The sequence below is a fragment of the Hyaena hyaena genome, unplaced genomic scaffold, assembly GCF_003009895.1.
Source record: "Hyaena hyaena isolate Hyena2069 unplaced genomic scaffold, ASM300989v1 scaffold_662, whole genome shotgun sequence".
Lineage (NCBI taxonomy): Eukaryota > Metazoa > Chordata > Mammalia > Carnivora > Hyaenidae > Hyaena > Hyaena hyaena.
This window is the reverse complement of record NW_024081291.1, coordinates 163,889-190,878: the sequence shown is the minus strand read 5'-3', so window position 1 is coordinate 190,878 and position 26,990 is coordinate 163,889. Positions and strand designations below refer to the sequence as shown.

The 26,990-nt window shown below is 36.5% G+C and overlaps 1 protein-coding gene across 2 annotated transcripts in view; it reads left to right on the top strand.

The window, feature by feature from the left end:
• The window catches only part of SRFBP1 (serum response factor binding protein 1), a 64,740-nt gene that overhangs the window by 19,777 nt on the left and 17,973 nt on the right, over positions 1 to 26,990 (top strand). For both annotated transcript variants that reach the window (XM_039216920.1, XM_039216919.1), the window contains one exon: positions 26,740 to 26,811. In XM_039216920.1, coding sequence (XP_039072851.1) covers positions 26,740 to 26,811 — 72 coding nt within the window. The remainder of the gene's footprint in view (positions 1 to 26,739; positions 26,812 to 26,990) is intronic.

Sequence of the window (26,990 nt, the reverse complement as noted above, 5' to 3'; positions counted from 1 at the left end):
AGTGCTCATCCCCACAAGTGTCCCTCTCCATGCCCATCCCCTCCCACATCCATCAGTCCTCAGTTTTTGTCAGCATTCAAGAGTCTCTCATGGTTTGCCTCTCCCCTTTTCCCCCACTATTTTCTCCCTTCTTCTCCCCCATGGTCCTCCGTTATGTTCCTCCTAATCCTCCTATACGTGCAAACATGATATTTGTCCTTCTCTGCCTGACTTATTTCGCTCAGCATAACACCCTCAAGGTCCATCCATGTTGCTACACAAGGCCATATTTCATTTTTTCTCATTGCCGTGTAGTATTCCATGGTATAGATAAACCACATCTTCTTGATCCATTCGTGTGTTGATGGACACTTATAGGTCTTTGTTTCTCTAGAAACTAACTCTAGACTGATAGTTTGTTCTCACTAGTCTTCAGGGGAATGTTTTTTTGTTTTGTTCACTTTCTGTTCAGGGCGCACCTCCCTTAATTTGTCATGTCCCTTTCTTTTGCCTCTTTTCTCACTGATAGCTTCAGACTCTCCTTCTATCTGTTTGTTCCTCAGCTAATAAACTTGTTTAGGCCGTGCCTGAACACCCATCATCCTCCTTTAACTCCCTCTCAGTATCTTCTTTTCGCCTTATTACAATAACATCTTTGTTCCTAATAGTATAGCCACTGTGACCTTGACCTCCTGTCTTCACATTCCCCTCGTAGCCACTGAGTTTCGCTCCTCCCTGCCTGGTCCTCCGTTTCCCTGAGCAGCATTAACACACCTGTATGCTGGCACTCCCCATCACTTCGTTCTTGAGCTGCTCCCACTGCACTCTGTAGCCCGGCTGCTTGCAGGATGAACGACAATCACTGTTCTGGACACTGTCCTCTCTCTTTGATGCACACCTTTCCTGTAAGATGTGCATGCTTATATGTAGGTCCACTTAGATATTTGCACGTGCACCTGAAACTCAGCATTTTACATGACTCGCTGAGCTAAGCTACAGACGCCTTTTGTTAAGATTATGGGGTTTCTTCAGAAGCCTGAGGGCAAGAACGCAGTTTCTTGTGGGTACTACAGTTGGAATCTAGAGAGCTCTTAGAAACTCAGCTGGTTCTTGTGCCTGTTTCCTTCTTGCCCCTTTTGCCTCCATTTTGTGCTCATCTCTCCTTTCCCTCATTCCCCCTCCCCTCAACCGACCCACCCTCTGTCTCCTCTCTGACTCTCCAGATAGCTTTCGTTCCTCAGGCGTGCCCAGGGCTGCCTTACAATGGCAACCTCTGCTCCAGAATCCTCACACCTTCTGTTCAGCGGAAGCACCCATGTTGGCTAACATCCTCAGCCAGTCTTGGATTAGATGCCCATCACTGGTCTGTCAGCTGCGGCACTGGGTAGGAGGAAACCGAGAATACGTGTACTGTACAAGAGAGAAGAGACGGTGGATGAGCTGGTAGACTGAAAGATGTCAGTATCTGAATATTCATCCTAACGTTTTGTGACTCACCGTGACTCTCTTATTAAGGTGTTCTCTTCTCTTCCTGATTTTGCTATGACACTGTTCATCTAATTTCTAAGCCAGAAATTTAGGAATCCTTTTGCATTCCCTGGTCCCTTAGCTACCTGTTACTCCCAAATCTTGTCCTTTGTCAGATCTCTTAATTGCCTCTTCTAAGTATGTAACCACTTTCAGTTGAGATTCTTACTCTTTCTTACCTGCACTTCCTGCATGTGGCCTCACCACCTTCAAATCACATTCTGTGCTGTGATTGGCGACCCCTCTAAAATGCCGTAATGATCAGGAGTCTCCCGCATGGCACACAAGGCCCTGTGAGATCTGTACTCTGGCTCCACTTCTCCTCTCTCTTACCTCTACCCCATGTACCCCATACTTTCTGTGCTGACTCTACCAAATCCCAGACATATCAGTCCGTTTCATGCCTCCTTGTTGTGATCAGGCTTTTTATATATGTCTCTTTCTTGAATAGACTTACTTTCTACTTCAACACCTAATTCTTAGATTACTTGCTTTCGGAAACACTCTCTTATGCCACCACTCTGACCCCAGAATTACTCACCACCTCCTGTATACAGCCCCCTTACCTTATGTATATTTCTTCTATTGTATAGCAGTGCAGTCTGCTTTCATGCCATTCCTACTCCTTAGATCTTAAGAAAATTAATGGTAAACAGGAGGTCATAGTTGTATTTTAAAAGCTCAGTCTATACCGCTCCCCTCACCGTCATGAAACAGCATTCAAAAACAGGTCATCACATTGGAATTTCAGTTTGCTTCCTGGCATGTGGTTTCTGCAACTTGAAGCCAGGTTTCTGAGTAAGTCATATTCCTGAAACCCTTAACAGTATTGCATTATTCAACTGTGTTGATAGGAAGCTATTGTATCAAGTCTCTGGTGGCCTTAACAGATTTTATTTTTATCTTTTAAGTAAGAGTATCTGTGGCAAGTAAAAGTGGCACCCATCCTCACTTTGAATCGGCTTCTTACTTCTGTTTGAACACAATGGATAAGTTAGAGGTCCTTGTTGGCAAAAGTGGTGAATATGTGATTATCATTTACTGAGTCATTATACACACCTAATTTTAAAAAATTAATTTTGGAATTGCTTCAGTGAATGTCAGCCTAGTTCAAAGGGTACTGAGTGGATAAACAGAATTTAGGGGTAAAAAAAGGAGTATCCCATGACCTTTTAAAAAATATTTCTTGTTTTGGTATTGTTTTTATTTAATTTTTTAAGTTTTGTAATTCTGGAAATTTGAACTTACAACCTTGGCAGAACATTCTTACTAACTGTGAAAGTACCCAAAGCCCTTTTCAACTATTAATTTTAAAAATTTGGACAACCAATAGTACTATCATAATTCCAGTGCGAAATAATGTGGTGTTTGAGAAAAGAGGCAAATATTACAACATACTTTGTTGGAAACACACAATGGGAGAGAACGGGCCCTAGAGAAAAGCAGCAATAAGAACAGTAAATATTGGGTCTTGCAAAATAGGATTTTCTTTTTTATTTAACTGAGTGTCACCTGAATTTTGGTTAAATGGAGACAAATTGCATTCAGATATTTACACTCCTTAACTTGAACATATATCCAACCTTGCTAGATTTCTATCGTGGTGGAAACCTTGTATTCTTTTTGTTCTTTCCTATATGTTAGAATAACTAGTACTAGTGTCTCCGCTGCTCAAAGAAGTACTGTTTTGTGATCAGTCACAAGAGAAAATAATATTCTAGCTTTTTTCCTTAAATATGAAGAACTTTATTCTGTTTTCTCTACCTGCCACTAAATTATGTAAGCTGTGTAATCTTCTAAGAAATAACAGTAATTCTAAGGGGAGTGATTGAAAATGCTTCTTTAGAAATTACTGTAAAAATGTATAGTTTACTTTCTCCCCTTTTATAAACACCGATCAAGCTTTTTACAGGGTATTCCATTTTATATGTTGGGTGAGAAGGAGGAGAGAGAAATACTCACTTTTCTAATTATTGACTTCTCTTAAAACTCAGTATATTAAAATAGAATTTGTGGGTTTGGGTTTAGTTAACCAGTAAAAATTATTCTTCTATTCATCACAATGTAAGATAGCATCCCAGTTTATTAATGATCATTTATCTTAAGATCCATGAAATTTGTAACCAGAAAAGAAAAACAAAAAGTACAAAAGAAAAAAATATGTGTATATATATTAGGAATTTCCAGAACAGCTATGATAAATTCTGTATTACACTTTCAGGTTAAATAAACTTTGATCTAGTACCTCCTACTGTGTATGTAGATGAATAGATTTCTCCTGTCAGGAGACTTGCTGCTCTGTGGGAAGTAAGCAGTAAGCATAAGGGTCTGTTTAGGATACATACTCTTCCACTATTGTAACCACAAGGTGTTGGAATCCAGAAAGGGATCAGTTAATTACTTACAGGACTTAGGAAAGAACTTATTGAATGGGGGGCACTGAGTTGCAGCTCTAAGAATAGATAGCATTATGGTTGGAAAAGGCCGTCTAGGTAAAGAGAGCATACCAAGAACAAAGCATACAGGTCTGAAAGTACATGCTGTGATTTGGAAGGAGTGCTCAGTTCTGTCTTTTATTGAACTGCAGCTAAGTCTTTGTATGTCAACTTTTTTGAGGATAAGGCTGTACCCAGTGCTAGTGCAGTAATTGGCAAAAAGCAGACATTTGGCCAAGGGCTTCTTGAGTGAATTAATGTCCTAGATGGAATATGAGGTGAATGGAGCCAGAAACAGTTGAAGATAGCAATCACAATGGTAGATGAAATTAGAGTTTAAAGATGTCTAGGAAATGCGGATGGGCAAAGGTTTTTGAGTAATCATCATACTTGTTTTCTGGCAAGATCAATCTGAAGGACCACAGAGGATTGGCTTGGGAAAAGACATTGGAGGCTAGCTAACTACATAGGAAGCAATGACTGACTTCATTTTTTCATGCACATTTATTTAACCTGTCTTTACAGGGTCATCTGCCATGTGATTCATTGTTCGTGCTCTGCAAAGATCTTAACTCTGTCAGAGAAAGGATCTGGGACACACAGTTCTAAAAACAGGGTGTAAGTTATGATAGGTGGTGTGAAAATTTTAAAAGAGCAAGAGATTGCTGGGAGCACCTGGGTGGCTCAGTTAGTTAAGTGTCCGACTTGCACTTAGGTCATAATCTCGCGCTCGTGAGTTTGAGCCTCATGTCGGGCTCTGTGCTGACACCTCAGAGCCTGGAGCCTGTTTTGGATTCTGTATCTCCCTCTCTTTCTGACCCTCCCCTGCTCGTTGCTCTGTCTCAAAAATAAATAAACATTTTTTAAAAAAGTATTTAAAAGAGCAAGAGATTGCTTTTGGCTAGTAATCAGGGAAAGTGTCCTGGGAAAGGTGACAGTTTAATACAAAATATTAATGTTTATTTAACAAATTGATTATTTCCTTAATTATTCTTTAATTGAATCCCAGTTAGATAGCAGGATACAGTGCAAGAACTTCATACACCAGACTTACATGTTATTTATCGCACAAGGAAGTGCACCCTGGGAGATAGGAGCACTGCTGCTCATCAGCAGCGTAATACATAAGCTTCGTTATTAGCTGTTGGGCGCCTGTTCTGTGCCCGCCGGCACTTGGCTACAGCCTGTGCATGGTATCTCTCATCTTCAGAGTCTCTCTTCAAGGTTCCTCTTTAGCTCCTCTGTTTTACTGATGTGGCAACTGGGGGCTTCGGGGGGTAATTGCTTTGCTCAAAGTCGCACACCCTTGACAAAACCAGAATTCAGTCCAAATCTGTTGGAACTGGGAGTCCACGTTCATAACACATTACTAACCTAATCCCTTAAAAGTATTAAGTATTCAGTTTTATCAAGAGTAACTAGGTTTGGGAGAGAAATGTGCTTGTGCATTATAATTTTAATGATCACTATTAATAGAAAAGTGAAAATAGAGATGAGGTAGATCATTGCCTCTTGGGAAAAATTTTGGATTTGTTTATAATTTGACATAATTAGAGTAGCTGGGCCTTCCTAAAGTTAGTGTGCCTCAATATAAAAGGTCGTGTGTGTGATTTTAACATTTAGAAATATTTTCTGAAACTAAAGACCAAAATAATTCCCTTGAGACCATGAATTAGTAGCAACAATTAGGTTTCAGAAGAATTCTTGTTTCTTGCCAAATTTGGTATTAAATTAAAAAACATTTGAATGTAACATGACTCTGATATTAATTGGGCATAGACTTTTTAAACTGTTAACACATGGAAATATAATTTAAAAATTAATATGGGTTTCATTATCTTGTGCCCTTGAGAAAGATTATAGTAACTTGAGGATTCTAGGGAAAATACTTAGAAGGAGTTTCTTAATAACAAATAGTTGGACTTTGTTGCGACTTTGTGATTTCCCATCATTCTTTTAGTTAAGACCACTCTCTTTGAATACATTCCTATATTCCTTTTAGCACATCTCTGTATCTTAGTTATCATTCTGAGATTACAGGGAAAAAAATGGCTCAGTCACCTCGTGTAATTTCCCACAGTTTTGTTTTTTTTTTTTTGATGAATTACCAAGATGATTCACTGTTGGGGAGGGAGGTGGGGGCAGAATGTGCTATAGACCTATGTAATTGTCTATTGAGTTTGAGGTTTTCTTTGTTTCTGGTTATGGTTGGGCAAGGAAAACTAGCAAACATACATAGATGAAATATTTTAGGAGTAAAAAAGCAAATACAGTATGTTCATACCAGGCTATAATTTGGTCCTCTTTTCATTTGATGATTTCAGTAATACACATAGTATCTATAAACCTCTCACTTGTACTGATTATTTTTGTTCTTTTTTTTTTAATGTTTTTTTTAAATTTATTTATTTCTAGGAGAGAGAGAGAGAGAGAGACAGTGTGAGCAGGGGAGGGTCAGAGAGAGAGGGAGTCAGAGACTGAAACAGGCTCCAGGCTCTGAGCTGGCAGTCAGCACAGAGCCCGACGCGGGGCCCGAACCCACAAACCGCGAGATCATGACCTAAGCGAAAGTCGGACGCTCAACCGACTAAGCCACCCAGGTGCCCCCGATTATTTTTGTTTTAACACGTTAAACTGAGAAGACAAAAATTAGATGGTTTTAAGTATTTCATTTGCTCCTTATAAGTTGACCTCAATGTGTTCTTTTAAATCAAAAATAAATAATAATAATAATAAACCTTCCTCCCCAAGGCCAGCATTTTGTTAGAGGAAAATCTCTAGAATGAAAAAATCTGTCTCCGTGGACTTATTAGAATGGAAAAGTGCTCTTGGTAGAATCTTTATGTTCATGTAAATGCTGGACCTTATCTCTGCCTATCTCTTTGGACATATTAGAAGTGAGTAATTTTATGGGCCAAGAACCATTTAGATTTTTTTTCTTTTTGAAGTGAAATGCAAGTCTTAAAAATCCTGAATTATGCACATTGTTTTAATGCTTGCTCCCTGAGATTGCAGTTATTTTTAGATCAGTAATTTTTTCCTACCTTGATGAAAATAATTTATTAGAGTAGAAAGGTGCATGCAGTTTTGTTTTGAGAATATGAAGATGTCATTTTAAACATGAAAGTCAACTTGGAACTGAAGTGAGACAGTACTATTTGTAGACATTTAGTAATTCTTTAACTGGCTGCCAGCAGACAACCTGACTCTAGTAAAATTTCCCAGTAGTTAAACTAATTTGTTTTATTGTAGCACTCTCCTGCTCAGGAACCTAAATTTGCTTCCTCTTGTGTCCCACACCAGGTCTAATTCCTCTTGGGTATTCAAAGCTTTTTGGTCACTTGGCCTTTCTCATAGTGAGCAGTTTTCTCTTTCATCTCTCTTTCTGTCCACATGTAACAGTCACCATTATATTTCCCACGTGTACTTGGTGCATTCCTGTGTTTATGACTCTCTAGCTCTATCTAAGAAGGCAGCAGTCACCACCATTTCACACTCGCCCTTAGAAAACTAGAGTGAATCATTGTTACAGCCTTAACCAACCTCACAAACAGTGGTTTGGTCAGGGGAGGCGGGGGAGGCGGGCGATAAATGCATGAAGATTCATGCCTGGGGAAATAGATCATGATGGATGGGAAATACGTGCAATTTGAGAAAAGTCCCATGGTCATTTGTTCATTTTATTGCTCCCACCATTGAGAAGTACAGCCCTAGCCAGAAGTTGCCCTGCTTAACTTTATCTTCATATACATCAGTACTTAGCTAATGAGTTTTTAACAGTTTGCTGTATTGTATCTTCCTTTGTGTTACTAGGTCAGGTTATTGGCATGTTATTTTGAAAATTGAACTCTACTCTTTTTGGTTGTCTTTTATTTTTTTTAAATTGACATATAGTTGACATACAACATTCTGTTAGTTTCAAGCATACAACATAGAGATTCGACATGTATATACATTATGAAATGATTACTATGGTAAATCTAGTTACCTTTGGTCATCACACAAAATTATTACAAGTTTATTGACTATATTTCCTATGTTATACTTTCCTTATTTGTGACTTCCTTACTGTATAATTGGAAAGTCATAGCTCTTAGTCTCCCTCACCTTATTCTCAGTATTTATGATTTGTTTCTGTTTTGTATGATCATTTACCAGGTTTTTTTAGATTTCACTGAGAATAAGCTGTTGGTTACCACAGGGGAGGGAAGTGGTGGAAGGATGGATGAAAGTTTTTGAGGAACCTCCATGCTGCTTTTCATAGTGGCTGCACCAGTTTCTATTTTCACCAAGAGTACATGAGGGTTTCCTTTTCTTCACATCCTCATCACACTTGTTCTTTTATTTATTTATTTATTTTGATAATAGCTAATCTGACAGGTATGGGGTAGTATCTCTTGCAGTTGAATTGTCATTTCCCTGATGATTAATAACTTTGAGCAGCTTTTTATGCACCTATTGACCATCTCTAGGTCTTCTTTGGAAAAAAACATCTATTAGTTCCTCTACCTGCTTTTCAATTGGAGGATTGTTTGGGGTTTTGTGTTGTTTAAATACTGAGTTTTAGGAGTTCTTTATATTTTGGATTTTAAATTCTTATCACATATATCATTTGTGAACATATTCTCCCATTTTGTAGGTTGCCTTTTTGTTTTGTTAATGATTGCCCCCTTGCTGAGCAAAAGCTTTTTGGTTTGCTGTAGTCCTTGTTTCTTCATTTTTGTTTTGTGTTTTTTTTTTTTTTTGCCTATAGGATGATCCAAAAAAATATTGCTAAGACCAATGTGGAAGAGCTTACTGCCTGTGTTTTATTCTAAGAGTCTAGGGTTTGAGGTCTTACATTTAGGGCTTGAATGCATTTTGAGTTTTTGTTTTGTTTTGTTTATAGTGGAAAGAAATGGTCCATTTTCATTTTTTGCATATAGCTGTCCGGTTTTCCCAATGTCATTTATGGAAGAGACTGTCTCTTCCCCATTGTACATTCTTGTGTACTTTGTGGTAGATTAATTGATCATACAACATGGGTTTATTTCTGGATTCTCTCGTCTTTTTCCATTAAGTGTCTGCTTTTTGTGCTGGGACCATACTATTTTGATTACTATAGTTTTGTATTATTGTTTGACATCTGGGAGTGTGACACCTCCTGCTTTTTGTTTGTACTCAAGGTTGCTATGTCTATTTGGGATCTTTTGTGGTTCTGTACAAATTTTAGAAATATTTTAGTTCTCTGAAATAGGCCATTGGTATTTGGATAGGGGTTACATTGAATCTGTGGATTGCTTTGGGTAGTGTAGACATTTTAACAGTATTCTTGTAGTCCATGAGCGCGGTGTAACTTTCCTTTATTTGTGCTATCTCCATTTTTTTCATCAGTGTCTTACATGTCTTACAGTTTTCACAGAAAGTCTTTCATCTCTTTGGTTAAATTTAGTCTTAGATATTTTACTCTTTTGGTATAATTGCAAATGGGATTGTTTTCTTAATTTTTCTTTCTGTTAGTTTGTTATTAGTGTGTAGAAATGCAATGGAGTTTTCAGTATGAGCATACCTTGTTTTATTGTACTTCACTTAACTGCATTTCACAAATATTGCTCTTTTTACTAATTGAAGGTTTGTGGTAACCCTGTGTTGAGCAAGCCTCTATTGGTACCATTTTCCAGTAGTGTTTCCTCACTTCATGTCTCTGTGCCACATGTTGATAATTCTTGCAATATTTCTAACTTTTTCATTATTATATTTGTTATGGTGATCTGTGTTCAGTGAATACAACTTGCTGAAAGCTCAAAATAATGGTTAGCATTTTGTAGCAGTAATTATTTTCAATTAAGGAGTGTACATTGTATCTTAGACATAATGCTATTAGGCATTTAATAGATCATTTGACTCCCTTTGTTGTGATACTCATTTTGTTTCAGTTGTCTGGAACCAAACCTACAGTATCTCCAAGGTTTGCCCATGTTGATTGTTGTATTCTACAACTTTACTGACTTTATTTAGTAGCATTACTTATATTAGACAAAACAGATTTTAAAACAAAGTAAGAAGAGAAAAAAGGGTATTACATAATGATAAAGGGATCAACCCAACAAGAAGATAGAACACTTGCAAATATTTCTGCACCCAACATAGGAGCACCTAAACATATAAAGCAAATATTAACAGACACAAAGGGGGGAAATTGACATTGACAATAATATGATAATAGTAGGGGACTTGAATAACCCACTTACATAAATGAATAAATCATCCAGACAGAAAATTAATAAGGAAACATTGGCCTAGAATGACACATTAGACCAGATGGACTTAATAGATAAATTAGAACATTCCATCCAAAAACAGCAGAGTTCACATTCTTCACAAGTGCACAGGGAACATTCTCCAGGACAGATCATATGTTAGGCCACAAAACAAGTCCCAATTAATTCAAGAAAAATCATATCAAGCATCTTTTTCAACTACAGTAGTGTGAAAGTAGAAGTCAACAACAAGAAGAAAACTGGAGAAAACACTAATATATGGAGACTGAACAACATGCAACTAAACAACCAATGGGACAGCCAAGAAACCAAGGAGGAAGTAAAATATACCTTCAGACAAGGGAAAATAGAAACACAATGCCCCAAAATCTATAGGATGCAAGAGAAGCAGTTCTGAGAGGGAAGTTGATAGCAATACAGGCCTACCTCAAGAAACAGGAAAATCTCAAGCTAACCTTACACTTAAAGTACCTAGAGAAAGAACAAGCCAAGAGTTAGTCAAAGGAAGAAAATAATGATCAGAGTGGAAATAAACAAGATAGAGATTTAAAAAAACACACTAGAAAAGATTGAAGAAACTAAGAGGTGTTTTGGGTTTTTTTTTTTTTTTATGTTTATTTTTGAGAGAGAGGCAGAGTGCATGTGGGGGAGGGGCAGAGAGGGAAAGATACTGAATCTGAAGTAGGCTCTGGGCTCTGAGCTGTCAGCAGAGTCTGATGCTGGGCTCACAGTCCTGAATCACAAGATCATGACCTGAGCCAAAGTCCAGTGCTTAACCGACTGAACAACCCAGGCGCCCCAGGAGGTGTTTCTTTCACAAGATAAGCAAAATGGGTGAGGCATTACAAAGGCTCCTCAAAAAAAAAAAAAAAAAAAAAAAAAAGGACAGCCCCCAATAAATAAAATGGGAAATCAAAGAGAAGTTATAGCACGTAACACAGAAATATAAATGTCGTAAGACTGCTATGAATAATCCTGTGTCAACAAATTGGATAACCTATAGGAAATGGATAAATTCCTAGAAACCTGTAATCTTCCAAAATTGAATCCAGAAGATATAGAATATCTGAAGAGACCAATCGCTAGTAGTGAAATTGAATCAGTTATCAGAAAACTCCCAACAAACAAAAGTCCAGTACCAGATAGCTTCACAGTTCTAAACATTTAAAGAAGAATTAATTCCTATTCTCCTCAAACTATTCTAAACAACTGAAGAGAAAGGAACTCTTCTAGTCATTCTACGAGGCCAAATTTACCCTAATAACGTAGACCAGACAAAGACACTTCACAAAACACACAAACTTAAAGTGTCTGGTATCCCTGATGAACACAGATGCAAGAATCCTCAATTTGGAAACTGAATTCAACAGTACAGTGAAAGGATCATATATCATGGTAAGTGAGATTTATTCAGGGGATGAAAGGGTGGTTCAGTATCTGCAAACCATTCAGCATGATGCACCACATAAGTAAAATGAATAAAAATCATATGGTCATCTCAAGAGATGGAGAAAACGCATTTGACAAATTCAGCATCCCCTTATGATAATAACTCTCAAGTGGGTAAAGAGGAAACGTGCTGCAGCATAATGAAGGCCATGTGTGACAGATTAACAGCCAATGTACTCCGTGGTGAAAGTTTGAAACCTTTCCCTCTAAGATCAGGAACACAGCAAGGATGCCCACACTCACCACTTTTATTAAACATAGTACTGGAAGTCCTAGCCATGACAAGAAAAAGAAAAGAAGGGCCTCCAAATTGGAAAGGAGGAAATGAAACTCTCACTGTTTATTGTTGTCATGATACTGTATGTAGAAAATGCCAAAGCCCCCAGTCTTTGTTTTAAAGTATGTTTTATCTCACATAAGTTTTGCCACTCCAGCTTTCTTTTTATTTCTGTTTGCCTGGATTATCTTTTTCCATCCCTTCACTCTCAGAAGTGAGTCTCTCCTAGTCAGCTTATAGGTGGTGGTTATTTTTTTTTAATCCATTTATTCATTCTCTGTCTTTTCTCTGCCTGACTTATTTCGCTCAGCACAACACCCTCAAGGTCCATCCATGTCGCTACACATGGCCAGATTTCATTGTTTCTCATTGCCATGTAGTATTCCATGGTATAGATAAACCACATCTTCTTGATCCATTCATCTGTTGATGGACATTTAGGCTCTTTCCATGTTTTAGCTATTGTGGAGAGTGCTGCTATGAACATTGGGGTACACGTGCTCCTATGCCTCAGCATTTCTGTATCCCTTGGGTAAATTCCTAGCAGTGCTATTGCTGGGTCATAGGGGAGTTCTAGTGTTAGTTTCCTGAGGAACCTCCACACTGTTTTCCAGAGGGGCTGTACCAGTTTACATTCCCACCAACAGTGTAGGAGGGTGCCCGTTTCTCCACATCCTCGCCAGCATCTCGAGTTCTCTGATTTGCTCATTTTAGCCACTCTGACTGGCGTGAGGTCTTTTGATTGGTGTGTTGAGTGTATTTACATTTAAAATGATTATTGGGTGGGGCGCCTGTGTGGCTTAGTTGGTTAAGCTTCCGACTTTCGCTTAGGTCATGATCTCGCAGTTCGTGGGTTTGAGCCACACGTCGGGCTCTGTGCTGACTGCCAGTTCAGAGCCTGGAGCCTATTTCAGAGTCTGTATCTCCCTCTCTCTCTCTGACCCTCTCCTGCTCACACTGTCTCTCTCTCTCTCTCTCCTAGAAATAAATAAAAATAAAAAAAATAAAATGATTATTGGTAGCAAAATAAATAAATAAATGAATGAATAAAATAATTATTGATAGGTGTACTAACAGTAATTTTGTATTTGGTTGTCTTTTCACACAGTGCCTGATATTCTGCACAATAGAAACCTCTCAGTAATGTTTCAAGTATTAATATACACATCTGTCATAAATAGGTTTTTAAAGAGGTTATAGCAAAGAACCATTACATTTTTCTTTTTTTTTTAAGTTTGTATTTATTTATTTATTTTGAGAGAGAAGGAGACATTATGAGTGGGGAGGGGCAGAGAGAGAGAGAGAGAGAGGAAGAGAGAGGGAGAGAATCCCAAGCAGGCTCCACGTAGCCAGCACAGAGCCCAGTATGGAGCTCTGACTCACTGTGAGATCATGACTTGAACTGAAATCAAGAGTCGGAGGGTTAACCTACTGAGCCACGCAGGCACCCCAAGCCATTAAATTTTTCTAATCAGAATGAAAATAAGTTTTTATTACAGTTGTTCTTGAATTTTTTAGTTTTCTGTTTTTTATCCTAGTTAGATAACTTGTTAATTTTTTATTTCAGGTTTAAGAATTTGAATTTCAAAATAATTTCAGCAGTGTGTTGATAACTTTTAAGATGCAGAAAAATACACTTAAAAAAGCAAAGAACAGTAAAGCCATTTGTGTCATTTCCTGAAAGTTTTAACAAGTTGGGTTGATACCTGTTTTGTACTCTTATCTAATTGTGTGCTTTATCTTAAAAATCGAAATATTTCCTATTTGACTTCTTTGCTGTAAGGATTAAGTAAAATAGTGTAATATCAATGTTCCTATTATAGTACTTTTAATATTTTTTTAAGATTTTAAATCTGTAGTTTTTTATTCTGTATAAATGACAATGAAATATTTTAATTTAAAAAAATGTATTTTCTGTAGAGAGAAAGAGAGCATGAATTGGTGAGAGGCACAGAGGGGGAGAGAGAGAGAGAGAGAGAGAGATGTACAACACGGAGCCCAATGTGAGGCTCAGTGTTACAACCCTGAGATCGCGACCTGAGCCAAAATCAAGAGTTGGATGCTTAACTGCCTGAGGCACCCAGGCACCCCTAGATGAAATATTTAAGATAGCTGTTGCCTTTAAGAGCATTTAGGAAAGTTATGCTGAAACTATTTCAGTGACAGAGTGTTCTTGAACAGGGATCTCTTGGAAATCCAGTATGCTCCACAGTCCATTATCATTGTCCATGCTGCATTGTGACTTTAGATCAGGAGCAGAAACCATTCTTATTAATTTAGTTAGTACTGAAGGATTTAAAAAACAGAACAAAACAAACATTTTACCTTATATTATTTAGTCCTATAATTTGCCAGATAATTTCGCATACTTCTAATGTCTATTATATAAGAGCAATTCATATGACCAAGGCTCTTTGTGTCATCAGTAATCTATTAGGTGTCTGCTCTATATGCCAGATGCTCTGCTACTTTATACAAATATAGAAATTAATATGTTTGTCCTTGAGAAGGGTATAAAGACAGAGATGGACATGTGAACACAATTTCCATACACTCACAGATGTATCAGAGGAGAGCCACTTAGTATAGCTTTGTGGACTCAAGGAAGGCTTTCTGTAGCATGAAGCTGAGCCTTAACAGGTGATTGACTATGACTTCGCAAGTAATAGAATGGAGATTTAAATTTACATTGCTTTATTGTTTTTATTTGGAAAAGTTATAAAGGAAGTCCTTAGGGAACCAAGAAATTCAAAGTGTTTAGATTATTTTTTTTGGTTTTCTTACCAGAAGTTCTGTGTTAAGTTGGATAGTGATTTACAGTCACATCACAATGTGGGGAAGAGTGAAAAATAACTGGTGGGTTTTGTGGGTTTTTTTTTTTTTTTTGTCTTTTATTTTAGAAAAATAAGAAGTAGTAAACTTGAATGAAAGACATAGTTCTTAAACGTACTGTCTGCCGTAGTTCCTGGACAGGGGCAGTGTGTGCTGGCAAGTCTGGGCTCTGCTGTACCCAGTAGTGAGATGATAAAGGTATTTCTTTAGCAATTCATAGTACCTACCAAGCAAGGCTAGCTTAAGTCAGTGTTTTTGAGCATTCACCACCTGCCATGTGATTTTCTAGGTTCCTATGAACCTGTGGGAGGGGAAATTTACACAAAGTTTCCTATCTTTTATAATCTCTTTTTTGGGAGAATTGAGGAAGGCAACATAATTTTTTCTTCTAAGTTTTTATTTAAATTCCAGTTAATATACTGTGTAATATTTGTTTCAGGTTTAGAATCTAGTGATTCAACACTTATATACAATGCCTGGTGTACCTCACGACAAGTGCCCTCCTTAATCCCCATCACCTATTTCACCCATCCCCCCCGCCTCCCCCCCATCCAGTCCCCTATTATAAATAACCATCAGTTTGTTCTCTATAGTTAAGGGTTGGTATCTTAGTCTTCATCTCTTTCCCCCCGCCACCACCATGTTTGCTTGTTTGGTTTCCTAAATTCCACATATGAGTGAAATCATATGGTATTTGTCTTTCTCTGACTGACTTTGTTTAGCATAATACTCTTTAGCTCCACCCATGTTGTTGCAAATGGCAAACTTTCATTTTTTTTTTCATGAATGAGTAATACTCCATTGTGTATATATACCACATCTTCTTTATCCATTCATCAATCATTGAACATTTGGGCTCTCTCTGTAATTTGGCTGTTGTTGATAATGCTGCTATAAACATCAGGATACATGTATCCCTTTGAGTCAGTGTTTTTGTATCCTTTGGATAAAAACCTAGTAGTGCAATTGCTGGATCAAAAGGCAATAGGTATTTTAACTTTTTGAGGAATCTCCATATTGTTTGCCACAGTGGCTGCACCAGTTTGCATTCTCACAAGCAGTGTAAAAGGGTTCCCCTTTCTCCACATCCTTGCCAATACATGTTGTTTCCTATGTTGTTCATTTTATCCATTCTGACAGGTGTAAGGTGATATTGTAGTTTTGATTTGTATCTCCCTGATGGTGAGTGATGTTGAGCATCTTTTCATGTGTCTGTTATCTAAGGGAAGACAACGTATTAATTATTTATCATGCTAATAGATAATACGCAATGGGAAAACCTGAGTAAAGTAGGGAGGATTAGGAGAGATGATGTGAAGTAGCAGTTTGATATATGAGTCTAAAGTGCAGAAGAGGGATTTGGATTAGAGATAGTGACTTTGGGGAGTTGACATTTATGTGAAATTTCAAGTCAGGAGACTGGATGAAATTACTAAGTACTAGATACTAGTGAATTAAAAATTAGCAAGCACAGAATCCTAGTCCACTCTGAAGCCAGAGAGGAGAGGGGAGCTAGCAAAGGAGACTAAGATAGAACAGCCTAGAGTATGAGTCCTGTAAGTCAAATGAAATCAAGGAGGAGGAGGAATTAACTTGTTAAAAGCTGATGATTGTCAAGTAGGGAAAGAGATGATGCTGATATGCCGAGTAAGAGGAGTACGGAGATCTGCTCATGAGATGGAGGTCATTGGTGACTTTCACAAGAATATGAGTGATGGTATAATTGGGGGCAGAAGCCTACTTGCAGTAGATTTAAAATAAAATAAAGAGCATTTGGAGATAACTAGAATTACCGTTATACAGTTAACTAAAGACCAGATTTCCCCAGAATTCTTCTGATAATCACCACTTGTCTCAGTTTAATTTTTAATATGGCATCATGTCACTTCCAAATGGGTCCTGGCTTGAACAAGAAATTATGTGGTCAGTGGGTTTATGATCTGTTGCTGTCAATGTCTTTTTTGACACTCAAATTTGACCAGTAGTATCCCTTCTAAGCTGGCTACATGACTTTTTGAGAGAATCCGATTAGTTCTTCCTTTTCTGGCATAACAAAATGTTTTAAGGATTAATTTCCTCTTTTAGATCTGTAATCAGTCCTTTCTCTATGAAGCCCTGCTTCGTTTCAGTGGCATTTAGAAACCAAGAGTTGAAACATGGATAGATTTTAATTGGGGACCGAGGGAGTGTAAAAGGTAAGTGACCAATGAGAAAAAAGACAAATAAAATTGAAAAAGCAGACAGTTTACTAAAGATACTGATGCTGGAGGAGATAAAATTTACCTAGGAGATGTTATGTAAACCTAGATGGCATATGAGACCCTTAATAGTATATAATGATATTAAAAAGAAAGATACATGGAGACCAGGTAATGAAAGCATTTGAACATACGACTCCATGTCTTTGTCTCTGTTCTTTATTCAGGATATTGACACAGTGGGCTGTGGAGTTGCTGGTCATGGAGGCAGGAACCCCAGTTAGGCTGTTACAGTCCACACAATCCATAGTGAAATCCTAAACCTATGAGTAGTCAAAAAGAGGGAACCAAATTCAACAGAATTACAGGAGAGAAAGCAAAAGGCGGGGAGGGTAGGAACATAACAGGAGCATGACGAAGAGGCCCGCAGTGTCAGATTACTCTGAGCTGTCTCATCTGAGCAGCAGAGGCTGGAGATGCCATTAATTGCAGTAGGGAACACAGGAATAGGTGAAGGGGGAAGACAGAGATATTTTATTTGGAAAAATCCTTTGGCAATATGATGACAGAGTATACCGTATTGAAGTTCCATCTGGTAGAAATGTATTTAGGAAACAGTAGGACAATATTTAGGAACAGAGTTTTTTGTTGTCACTGGAGGGTTACCATAATGAGATTTCCATCTGGAAAAGCATGAAGATTTGGATGTCAGTAGCTCTCTCACAGGTTATTTCAGAGCCTCTTTCAGAGAAATGCATTTCTTGCCTCATTTCCAAATAGAAAAAAAAATCTCTAAGAATTCAGACTTCTCTTGTCTCCCTTTAATTCCTTGTGTCCAGTAGTAGCCCCTCATAAGCTAAACATACTCCAGTTGTAATCACATTTGGGAAAATACAAACATCTTTTATATTTTATTAAGTTAAAAGCCCAACTTTAATGAGAGTTAAAGATGTCAGCATGGTTACTGTCCCCAAGTTATTTATTGTCTTGACTCAGTCTCCCTCCCCACAGCCTGATACAGAGGAGTTTGAATGCAAACATACTTTTTCTCTGGAATGAGAGACAACACTACACTGGTTATCTAGTTTTGAGTCAGTTTACTCCGTACTCTGTAGAGAGGGAAGACAAGGAGATAGGCAACTGGGATTACCTGATTCCAATTAGATTTGCTGTTTTGCATGTAAGCAAAGCAGTAGCATCCAGCATAGTGTGGAATAAGGGAACTGGAATGTTCTGGTGAATTTTGTTATTAGTGGATGACTACTTTTAATGTAGGAAACTTGAGCAACTTTAGTTGAATGTGATGAGGAAAGAATGAAAACAATTTCTAATTTATCACCACTGACAGGTTATGCAAAAAGGAAACTGGGGTTCCAGGCTTAGCCCTGTTGTAACTCCTTGAATGGATCTCTTAAACTTTCTTGGGTTATCATTTCCTTTTAGACTCATTGATTCACTAGGATTCATAATACTCAAGAGAAGCTGTTATGCTCACAGTAACAGATTATTACTGTTCAAGGATACCAGTTAAAATCAGCAAAAGGAAAAGGCACATGAGTGGAAAGTCCAGAAGACACCAGGCATAAGCTGGCAGCTTCCACCCTCTCCCAGTGTAGTCACATGGACACATGCCCAGCAATGATGTGTGACAACACTTGCAAAGAGTTGCCAACTGGGAAAACACACTTGAGTCGTGGTGCCCAAATTCTTTTTTGGGAGCCAGTCACGTAGGCGTGAATTAATCTACATGGCTGTCCTCCTCAGGGTTTAGCATGACGGCTAAGACTTAAGCCTCCCAGAGCAAAGACATAGCCACCATCAATCACACTGTTAGCATGAACTGTCTGATCACATTGGTCCCCTGTGTTCCAAGGACTCTGGACTCATCCCCAGGAGGTAGTCAGTGGCCAGTGCTGAGGATAAACCTTTCTCAGTTATGTGAAGTTTGAGCATCCCAGTCCTGCTGAGTTAACCTTTCCTTCATGGGGGTAGAATTGTTCATTAGCTTAAGTCCCTCATACTTCCAGTGTTTTAATGAATGGATTACTAACTACTCTCATATAAATCGTACAGAATTTAATGCTTTATTTAATCTTTAAAATGAATTGGATAATTCTATTTGAAAGCTTAAATAAAAGAAATGATACTGATTCTAGAAAATAAAGCAGGATTGAATGTCTAACAGTAAAAGAAGGTGTGTCTTATAAAAGCCAACACAGAGCCCTGCTCACCTGATGAGTAAACTCCCAAGATTTTCAAACTTTAGTAATTTTAAGGAAATTTAAGAAAAGAAACTACCTAAGCCCAGTTTCAGAAGCTAAGTTTAGTTAACATTTGATTAGTACCTTACTGATAATTTTTATTTCTTTGCATTATTGATTAAATACCTTTTTTTTAAATGAAATCCCTTTATAGGATTTCTGTACTGTTGAGTAAAATTGCTCAGGTTTTGTATGTCTAATTTAGCTTGAGTCTTTCTTGCACTCAATTTAAAGTTGTTTAGTGCCATCTTCCATTAGCATCTTTACGCTATAACTCTGGTATCTTCATTTTCCCATTATTTATCCTTCATCCGTAGTTTTCTAGTTAAGAATGGTTTCATTTGTGGGTTTTTTGTCTTTTTTGTCTGTTGTAACATTTTTCTTTTTTTTTTTTTTTGTCACTTAATATGTTTGGCCATACTTATTTGATTCAGAAATGTTCAAAACTTTATTTTCCTAAACTGAAATATATCTAGGTATTTTTTCCCCAAGTCTGTAGTGTATGAGTTTGTTAAAAAATTAGCAAATTACCATGTGGAATAATGCATTTTGTTTTCCTTTTGAAATCATAGAATATTTGAGATCATTATATTCAATTTAAAATAGAGAAAAACCTTTTTAAAATTTAAGAAAAATACTTTCATCTGCAGAAAGGCTTTGGAATTAATTTTGTATGAAAGAAAACTAAGTCTTCCTGTCTGGTTAGTCATTTTATGTAGATTAACCATAGTCTAGAAATGTCATAGTGCAAAATTGTCATACCAGCCCTAAACTGGTGTTTTTTCTTCCACATTTCTAATGAATATTTTCTTAACCATGTTCATGTGTGGTGCGTGAGGGAACCAAATAACCTTTCAACACCAAGTACATATAAAATGTCCTTGGAATAAATTACTCAGCTGCTACGTAAAATATCTGTTGCTCGGTCTAAAAATGGATCTTAGTTTTGCAGTTGGCATGAAGTCTTTTCTCAGAAAGAATATAAATCTTTTAGCTGGCACCTGCCTGGATTATTAGCTGATGTGGTTTCCCACCCATTCATAATATGATGTGTATGTTTCAGTGAGTCCCCAAGTAGTATTTTACCTTCTCCCATTCTCCCAGTATTTGTTCTCCTCACCTTTGCTTCATAAAGAAAAAGCCCACTAAAACTTTATTGGCAAATCCTGAATTTGCCATTTTTATTGATGAGAGACTTTACTGACCTCATTTAGATTTTCTCTTTTCTCATTAACAAATAGGCATAATTAAGTTTCTTTACTCTGGTCCAGTCCTTTCAACAAACATCTTATACTGGGATCTAGTAGGCAAAGGTGAAGACCTTTCTTACCCTTGATGAACCTTACATTCTGTACTTTTCATTCCATTTTTTATATCAAGAAAATGGAAGGCAGAGGTTAATAGAAGCATAACTTATTCTGTGACTGTTTTATATAATGCATAAAACCGTTTCGTTTGGGCTAGATAGCTTACTACCTGACCATGTTCAAGTTTTCTTCCTTCCCATGTACTTGAAGCAAAACTGTTCCCAACAAGCTGGTTAGAATGTACTTTCACTTCTGAATAGTTAGCCAGAAAGCTGGAATTATGGCAACTCTTTATTGTTCAAGCCTCTAAATACCATTTGTACTTTCAGAGCTCTCTACTTTTTTACTAAATTAAGGCTTTTTGGAGTTTTATCCACAAACCTTGCAATTTCACTTGCTTTTCAAACTCTTGTGGGGAGCCATTCATTTATAACAAAGAAAGTAGATGTATTGTCAGGTAAGATACACCACAGCTGAAAATCCTATAGATTACCCATCATCCTAAGCATTCTCTGAAAATTGTGAATTACTTCAGAATTGAAAAAGAAAAAATCAATTCCCAGTATTCCTGACAGTTTAAATCAATGATCTAGTGGACTTTAGTGAAATTTGCTATAGCAACTGGTTTTCAATATCTATTTGAAGTGTAATTTATTCTTAAAATATGATAAACTGTATTGCCAGCTTATAACTTATTTAGTTTTTCATTCAGTCCAAGAAAAATGAGAATGTTGTTTAAAACTTCTCTCTTTAAAGGTATATTAAAGGTGCTTCTGAGTGGCTCAGTCAATTGGGCATTAGACTCTTGATTTCTGCTCAGGTCGTCATCTCAGGGTTCATGGTTTCTAGCCCTATGTTGGGCTCTGAGCTCCCAGCATCAAGCCTCTTTGGAATTCTCTGTCTTCCTCTCTCTCTCTGCTCCCTCCCTGCTTGCACTCTGTCTCCTCTCTCTCTCTCTCTCAAAGTAAATAAACAGTTTTAATAAATAAATAAATAAATAAATAAATAAATAAATAAATAAAAGTATGTAAGGTACTCTGAATCAGAATACATAAATCTAGAATTTAGAGCAATAAGAGGCAGTTTGTGAGTTTTGAAAGTTTAGCATAAACTTCCCAAGTAGACTCCAGCAGACTCTTAGAAGGATGCAAAAAGCCTATGGGTTAAATTTCCTCTTATCCTGAAGGGAATACTAACATTTGTGGCACTCTCTATCCATTTGTGATAATACATCAAAAGGAGTCTTACTCTAAAAGCCAATACCTGTTCTCTGATGAATAAGTGTATAGGGAGGGAAGGATAACTTCATAATATAGTGTTTAATGCTGGTTTTGCATTGTCTAGAAAGACTTTGGATTCATTAGTTTCTCTTTGTCTACTTATGATAGCACTAAACCGAAATTTTAGCTTTGGTACAGGATTCCTACCCATATAGATTTGCTATTTAAACACCATTTAAAAGTTTTATAGGAGCTATAACTTAGGAGGTAGCATTTCCTATGCTGTTATGTGTTTACATTTAAAACTAAGGCAATAACCAACTTGGCTGCAAAATATTCAAGAGTGAGTGTTGTCGTAAGGAAAGGTTAAGCCATCCATATGCATCTTAATTTTATTTTGGTAATTAATAATGTGATAACGTAATATAAACATTTTAATTCTGGGCATTGTTTATGGTACATAGTGCTTGTGCAAATAATACAGTGTAACAAATTACTTTGTAATATGAAGATTGGTAGCAGATAGAAAGTATATTAGTTTCCTAGTGCTACCTTTCCAATTATCACCAATTTAATGGCTTAAAACAACAAAGGTATTTTATCCTAGAGTTCTAGAAGTCAGAAGTCTTAAAACCAGGATGTTAGCAGGGCTGTATGCCTTATGGAGACTCTAAAGGAAAATCATTTTGCTACCATCTTCAAGGCATGTTTGGAAGCCATTCAACTTAGGACAGAATGTGTAAATAATAGGTGCTTATGTTGTAAAAGTAGGGGGTTGTTATAACCCTATTTGTGTTTACAGGTTGTACCATCAGAGGTACAAATGTAAACAGTTTTCCTTCTTCAATCTGAGAATATGCTCCCCACTTAATAGCTAATTTTTGAAGGTATTATATTCTCAGATTGCTCCTTTAGTTTTGATTGCGGCATTTACTTTGTTAAGTTTACTGTCTACTATGTGTCTGGGGCCTTTGATATTTTTCAGAAACAATGGATGAGATAAAAAGCAGGCACTCTGGTTCTTGCTGTTTGGGTAATAAGCTGCCCTTTGCGTCTGGCCCAGGAGTTTTGTGTCTTCTGCTGGCATCCATTAGACTCTGTCAGGCTAACTTGTTAACTTTCAAGTAGGGTAAAATCTCAGATCTTTCACAGATCTTGAAAGTGGCTGTTGCTTATAATTAGCTCAAGAAATGGCCAGTCTCTTTTAGTGGCACATGTTTCTTTAAATGTATTCAACGTCATTAAATTCAGATCACCTTCAGTCTGTACTTCTCTTTTAAGTGTATTCTCTTATCTTGAACCTTCATAACATTTTCCCTGTAGTACTGAAAAACCACAGAAGTTGCCAAAATTAACCTACTGGAGTTCCTCAACACCTCACATTTATTAAAAATCATATCTATTTTTTTTTTGTGTTGAAAGGTACATTAAACACAACTTATAGGAATCATTACCACTTCACTTAAAACTAGAAGGTTCTTTTTTTTTTTTTAATATTTTTATTTATTTCTAGGAGAGAGAGAGAGAGACAGCATGAGCAGGGGAGGGTCAGAGAGAGAGGGAGACACAGACTCTGAAATAGGCTCCAGGCTCCGAGCTCGCAGTCAGCACAGAGCCCGACGCGGGGCTCGATCCCACAACCGCGAGATCATAACCTAAGCGAAAGTCGGACGCTTAACCAACTAAGCCACCCAGGCGCCCCAAAACTAGAAGGTTCTTATAAACTAGAAGTTTCTGATGATGTTCAAATAGTCATATGATATTGGGAACCATGAAATACAGTTTACTTTTGTGTTAGTTTTCACATAAATGGTTTTAATATGAAGATCTTTTTGGATTCCATCATAGTGGCAGTAAAACAGGTAATGATCTAGTAAAAGCACTAATTAATTAATTAATATTAGGACTTTGGACAGATCACATGATTTAATGGAGTCGTCTTTTTCCACTTGCTAAAGAATGAAACAAAGATCATTCAAGTTCCTTTTAATTGAGCATTTGTTCATTTATTTTTTTTTTAACTTATTTTTATTTATACAGTTGTTTTAAAAATAAAAACCACTTTGGGAGCACCTGCATGGCTCGTTTGGTTAAGTGTCTGACTTCGGCTCAGGTCACAATCCCATGGTTCATCAGTTCAAGCCCCACGTCAGGCTCCACACTGATATTGAGGAACCTGCATGGGATTTTCTCTCTCTCTCTCTCTCTGTCCCGTGCTCACTCGCTCACTCATGCCCTCTCTCGCAAATAAATAAATATTTGAAAAAGATCCAGGAATCCTAATTTCATTAAAAAATAAGAATAAAAACCACTCTGTGTCCCATAAACTCCGAAATACAGCATTTCCTCATTAATTTTCAGAAACCCTGAAATTTCCCTTTATCAAAAGTTGTTTGAGGTTTTTGTTGTTTTTTAAAAAGTTCCTGGTAGAAGAGCTTTTTTGTTTGTAGGTTGGTTTTCTTTAATCCCTACGTTTTCATTGTGATCAGGGGGTACTGTTTATAATATTTTGCTTGATAATATTTACTTTGACTTAATATTTGATCAGTCTTTTCATGTTCCATGTATGCTTGAGGACAAGGTATAATTTGTATTATTAGAGAATAATGTTCAAAATAAATCTGTAAGACAGATATACCTTATTAGTTTAATACTTTCTAACGCTTTCGCCCCCCCATTTTGATCTTTCTTTAATAGAGTGTTGTGTGAAAGTCTTCTGTTAGTAACAGATTTCTGTTTCTTCATATGCTGTAGTTTTGTCTTGTTTCATTTTTTTCTTAATTATTCTTCATCATCAGATGAAAGATCTCAGCTCCTGATTTCTGATTTTTTTGTTTGCCTCATACGTCTTTGCAAATTCCTTTATTTTTAGCATTTTTGATTCACTGTTTTGTGTGTCTCCTATATATGGCTTAGACTTAGGTTTTGCTTTTTGATCTAGTCTGGACATCTTTTTCTCTTTAGTAGGTACATTAAACTAATTTACATTAAAGTATACTCCTTATGTTTGCTCTCAACTCTGTCACATTATTTTACATTCTAATTATTGGGTATTCTATGTTGTATCTGTCTAGGTGTCTCTTTTTGCAATTTTTAAGAGGTTTTTGGTATTTAGAAAGATATATTTTTGTTCCATGGTTTATCTTTGTATTTACATATTTTATAGCATCCTTACTTTCCCTTTTCTTATGTAATATTTTTCTTTCCAGTCCATTTTAAGCCTTGTCCTTTGACTCCCGCCTCTTACCTAAACAGTAGTCAGTGCACTCACTCTCCCTTTCTCCTATTTTTTCAAGCATTTTTATTTTACTTAGAGTATATCAAGTGTACCTTCAATTCTTTATCCTGTGTCCCCATATTTGTTTTCATTCTAGCTCGGCAAATAGATACTCATCATCAGTTCTTTTACCAGAGTTATGTCTTATTGGCCAACGCTTCTCCTCTGGAAGATTCCTCTGCAGAGGCAGATGTGTGCAATATTCTCTGAATTTTTGCAGGTCCAGAACTTTTTTTCTGTAGACTTGATAGTTGTAGAGCAGCTTGACTAGGTATAAAATTCTTGACTTGTACCTGTTTACCTTGAAAATGCTGCTCTGAATTTGCTTTGTATATTATTCTTGATGTCTTGATAACAGCCTTATTTTCTTACTCTTAGAACCAAATTGTTATTTTAGCCTCCAGGCTCTGAAGATTTTTTTTCTTTGTCTTTAATGTGTAATAGTTTTACAAAGATTGGTTGCATTATTGGTCATTGCAGCTCATTTTAGTTTTTCTGTTTTTTGTTTGTTTTCTCCTTTGCTTGTTTTCTCAGAAAGATTTTTAGAATTATAGTCTTAAGTATTGGGGGTTTTTTCATTGTTTTGTTTTTCGTCTTCAGAGACCTCAGTTACAGGTATGTGGGGTCCTCCTCTGCTGCTTTCTTTATCTCATTTTCATTTTCTTGGTAGTTTTCTTGAGTTTCTTCAAAAAAATTTTTTAATGTTTATTTATTTTTGAGACTGGGAAAGCGTGAGAAGAATGAAACAAATATGGATAAACATTTACCCTGTCATTAAATGATAAAGCTAACTCACAGAATCCTATAGTCCTATTTTTATTTAAAATATAATTTAAATCATTTTCATGTAATAGTACCTTTACAATTTTTACCATGTCACATGCATATCTACCTCACTGTCGCTCAGTGTTTTAAAACCAACTGGCAAATTTTTTATTTAGCTGTCTTCTCAACAATATTATGAAAAAATATGCAAATGTTCACTGTATTTTTCCTGCACAATAGAATAGCATTTAAGACAGTTTAATAACTGTTAAGAGAACTCTCATTTTTTTTATGCTCTAACATCACCCTTCATTCCTTCGTGAATTGTATATCAAACTTAAATTCTCTTCTAGAAACCTGTAGAAGAGTGTATAATAAAATTGTAACCATGTAAACAGTGGTAGTAATTTTACTTTTTTCTCTACTTTTCTCTTTTTCAATTTTCTAAAATAAATCGTAATTCCTTGCATAATATAAAAGTATTGTGTAGCTTAGATTTTTAATCAATAATTAAGTATTTCTCTAGAAATTTTACATTTTGATATAAAATGATATAATTGCAGTTATCCTGAAATGTTATTGAAATAAGTAGTAATAATTCTTGAACCTTGAAATCTTAAATTAACAGTTTGAATTCTTTTAATCTGATTTCAGTTAAAGAACTTTTATTATGCTGGAGATTTCTTGGCACATTGAATTTTCTGGCTTCGTTGGAATCTGAGTGTAATTGTCTTAAGAGGATTAGCTCTTAAATTCCTGTTTCTGTGGTTTTTCACAGTATGATAATTTATTACTGGATAGAAGTTACTCTCGTCTAAAAACTAAGAACTTATTTCATATCAGATTTCTTAAAAGCAAACATGGGAAGGAATGTACCTACCTCATAATAATTAATAATGAATGATGCTTTAAACTTAGACTCATAGCTAAAATTATTTTCTTTTTTTTACAGGAATTGAAACCTGATACAGTAACTAAATCTGCTCTCAGTGATGATATCAACTTTGAAAAAATCTGCAAAAAGGTATATCTACAATGGATTGTCTTTCTTTTAAGACAGGTTCCTTATTTATATGGTTGGCTTTCTTTTTCTTGTCATCCTTTTCCTTGAAGAGAAAACTTACCAACAAGCTGGTTACCACTGTGAGTGTGTGATGATTTTTCCCCACTTGAGCTCCAATATTGCCACTAAAAAAATATTTT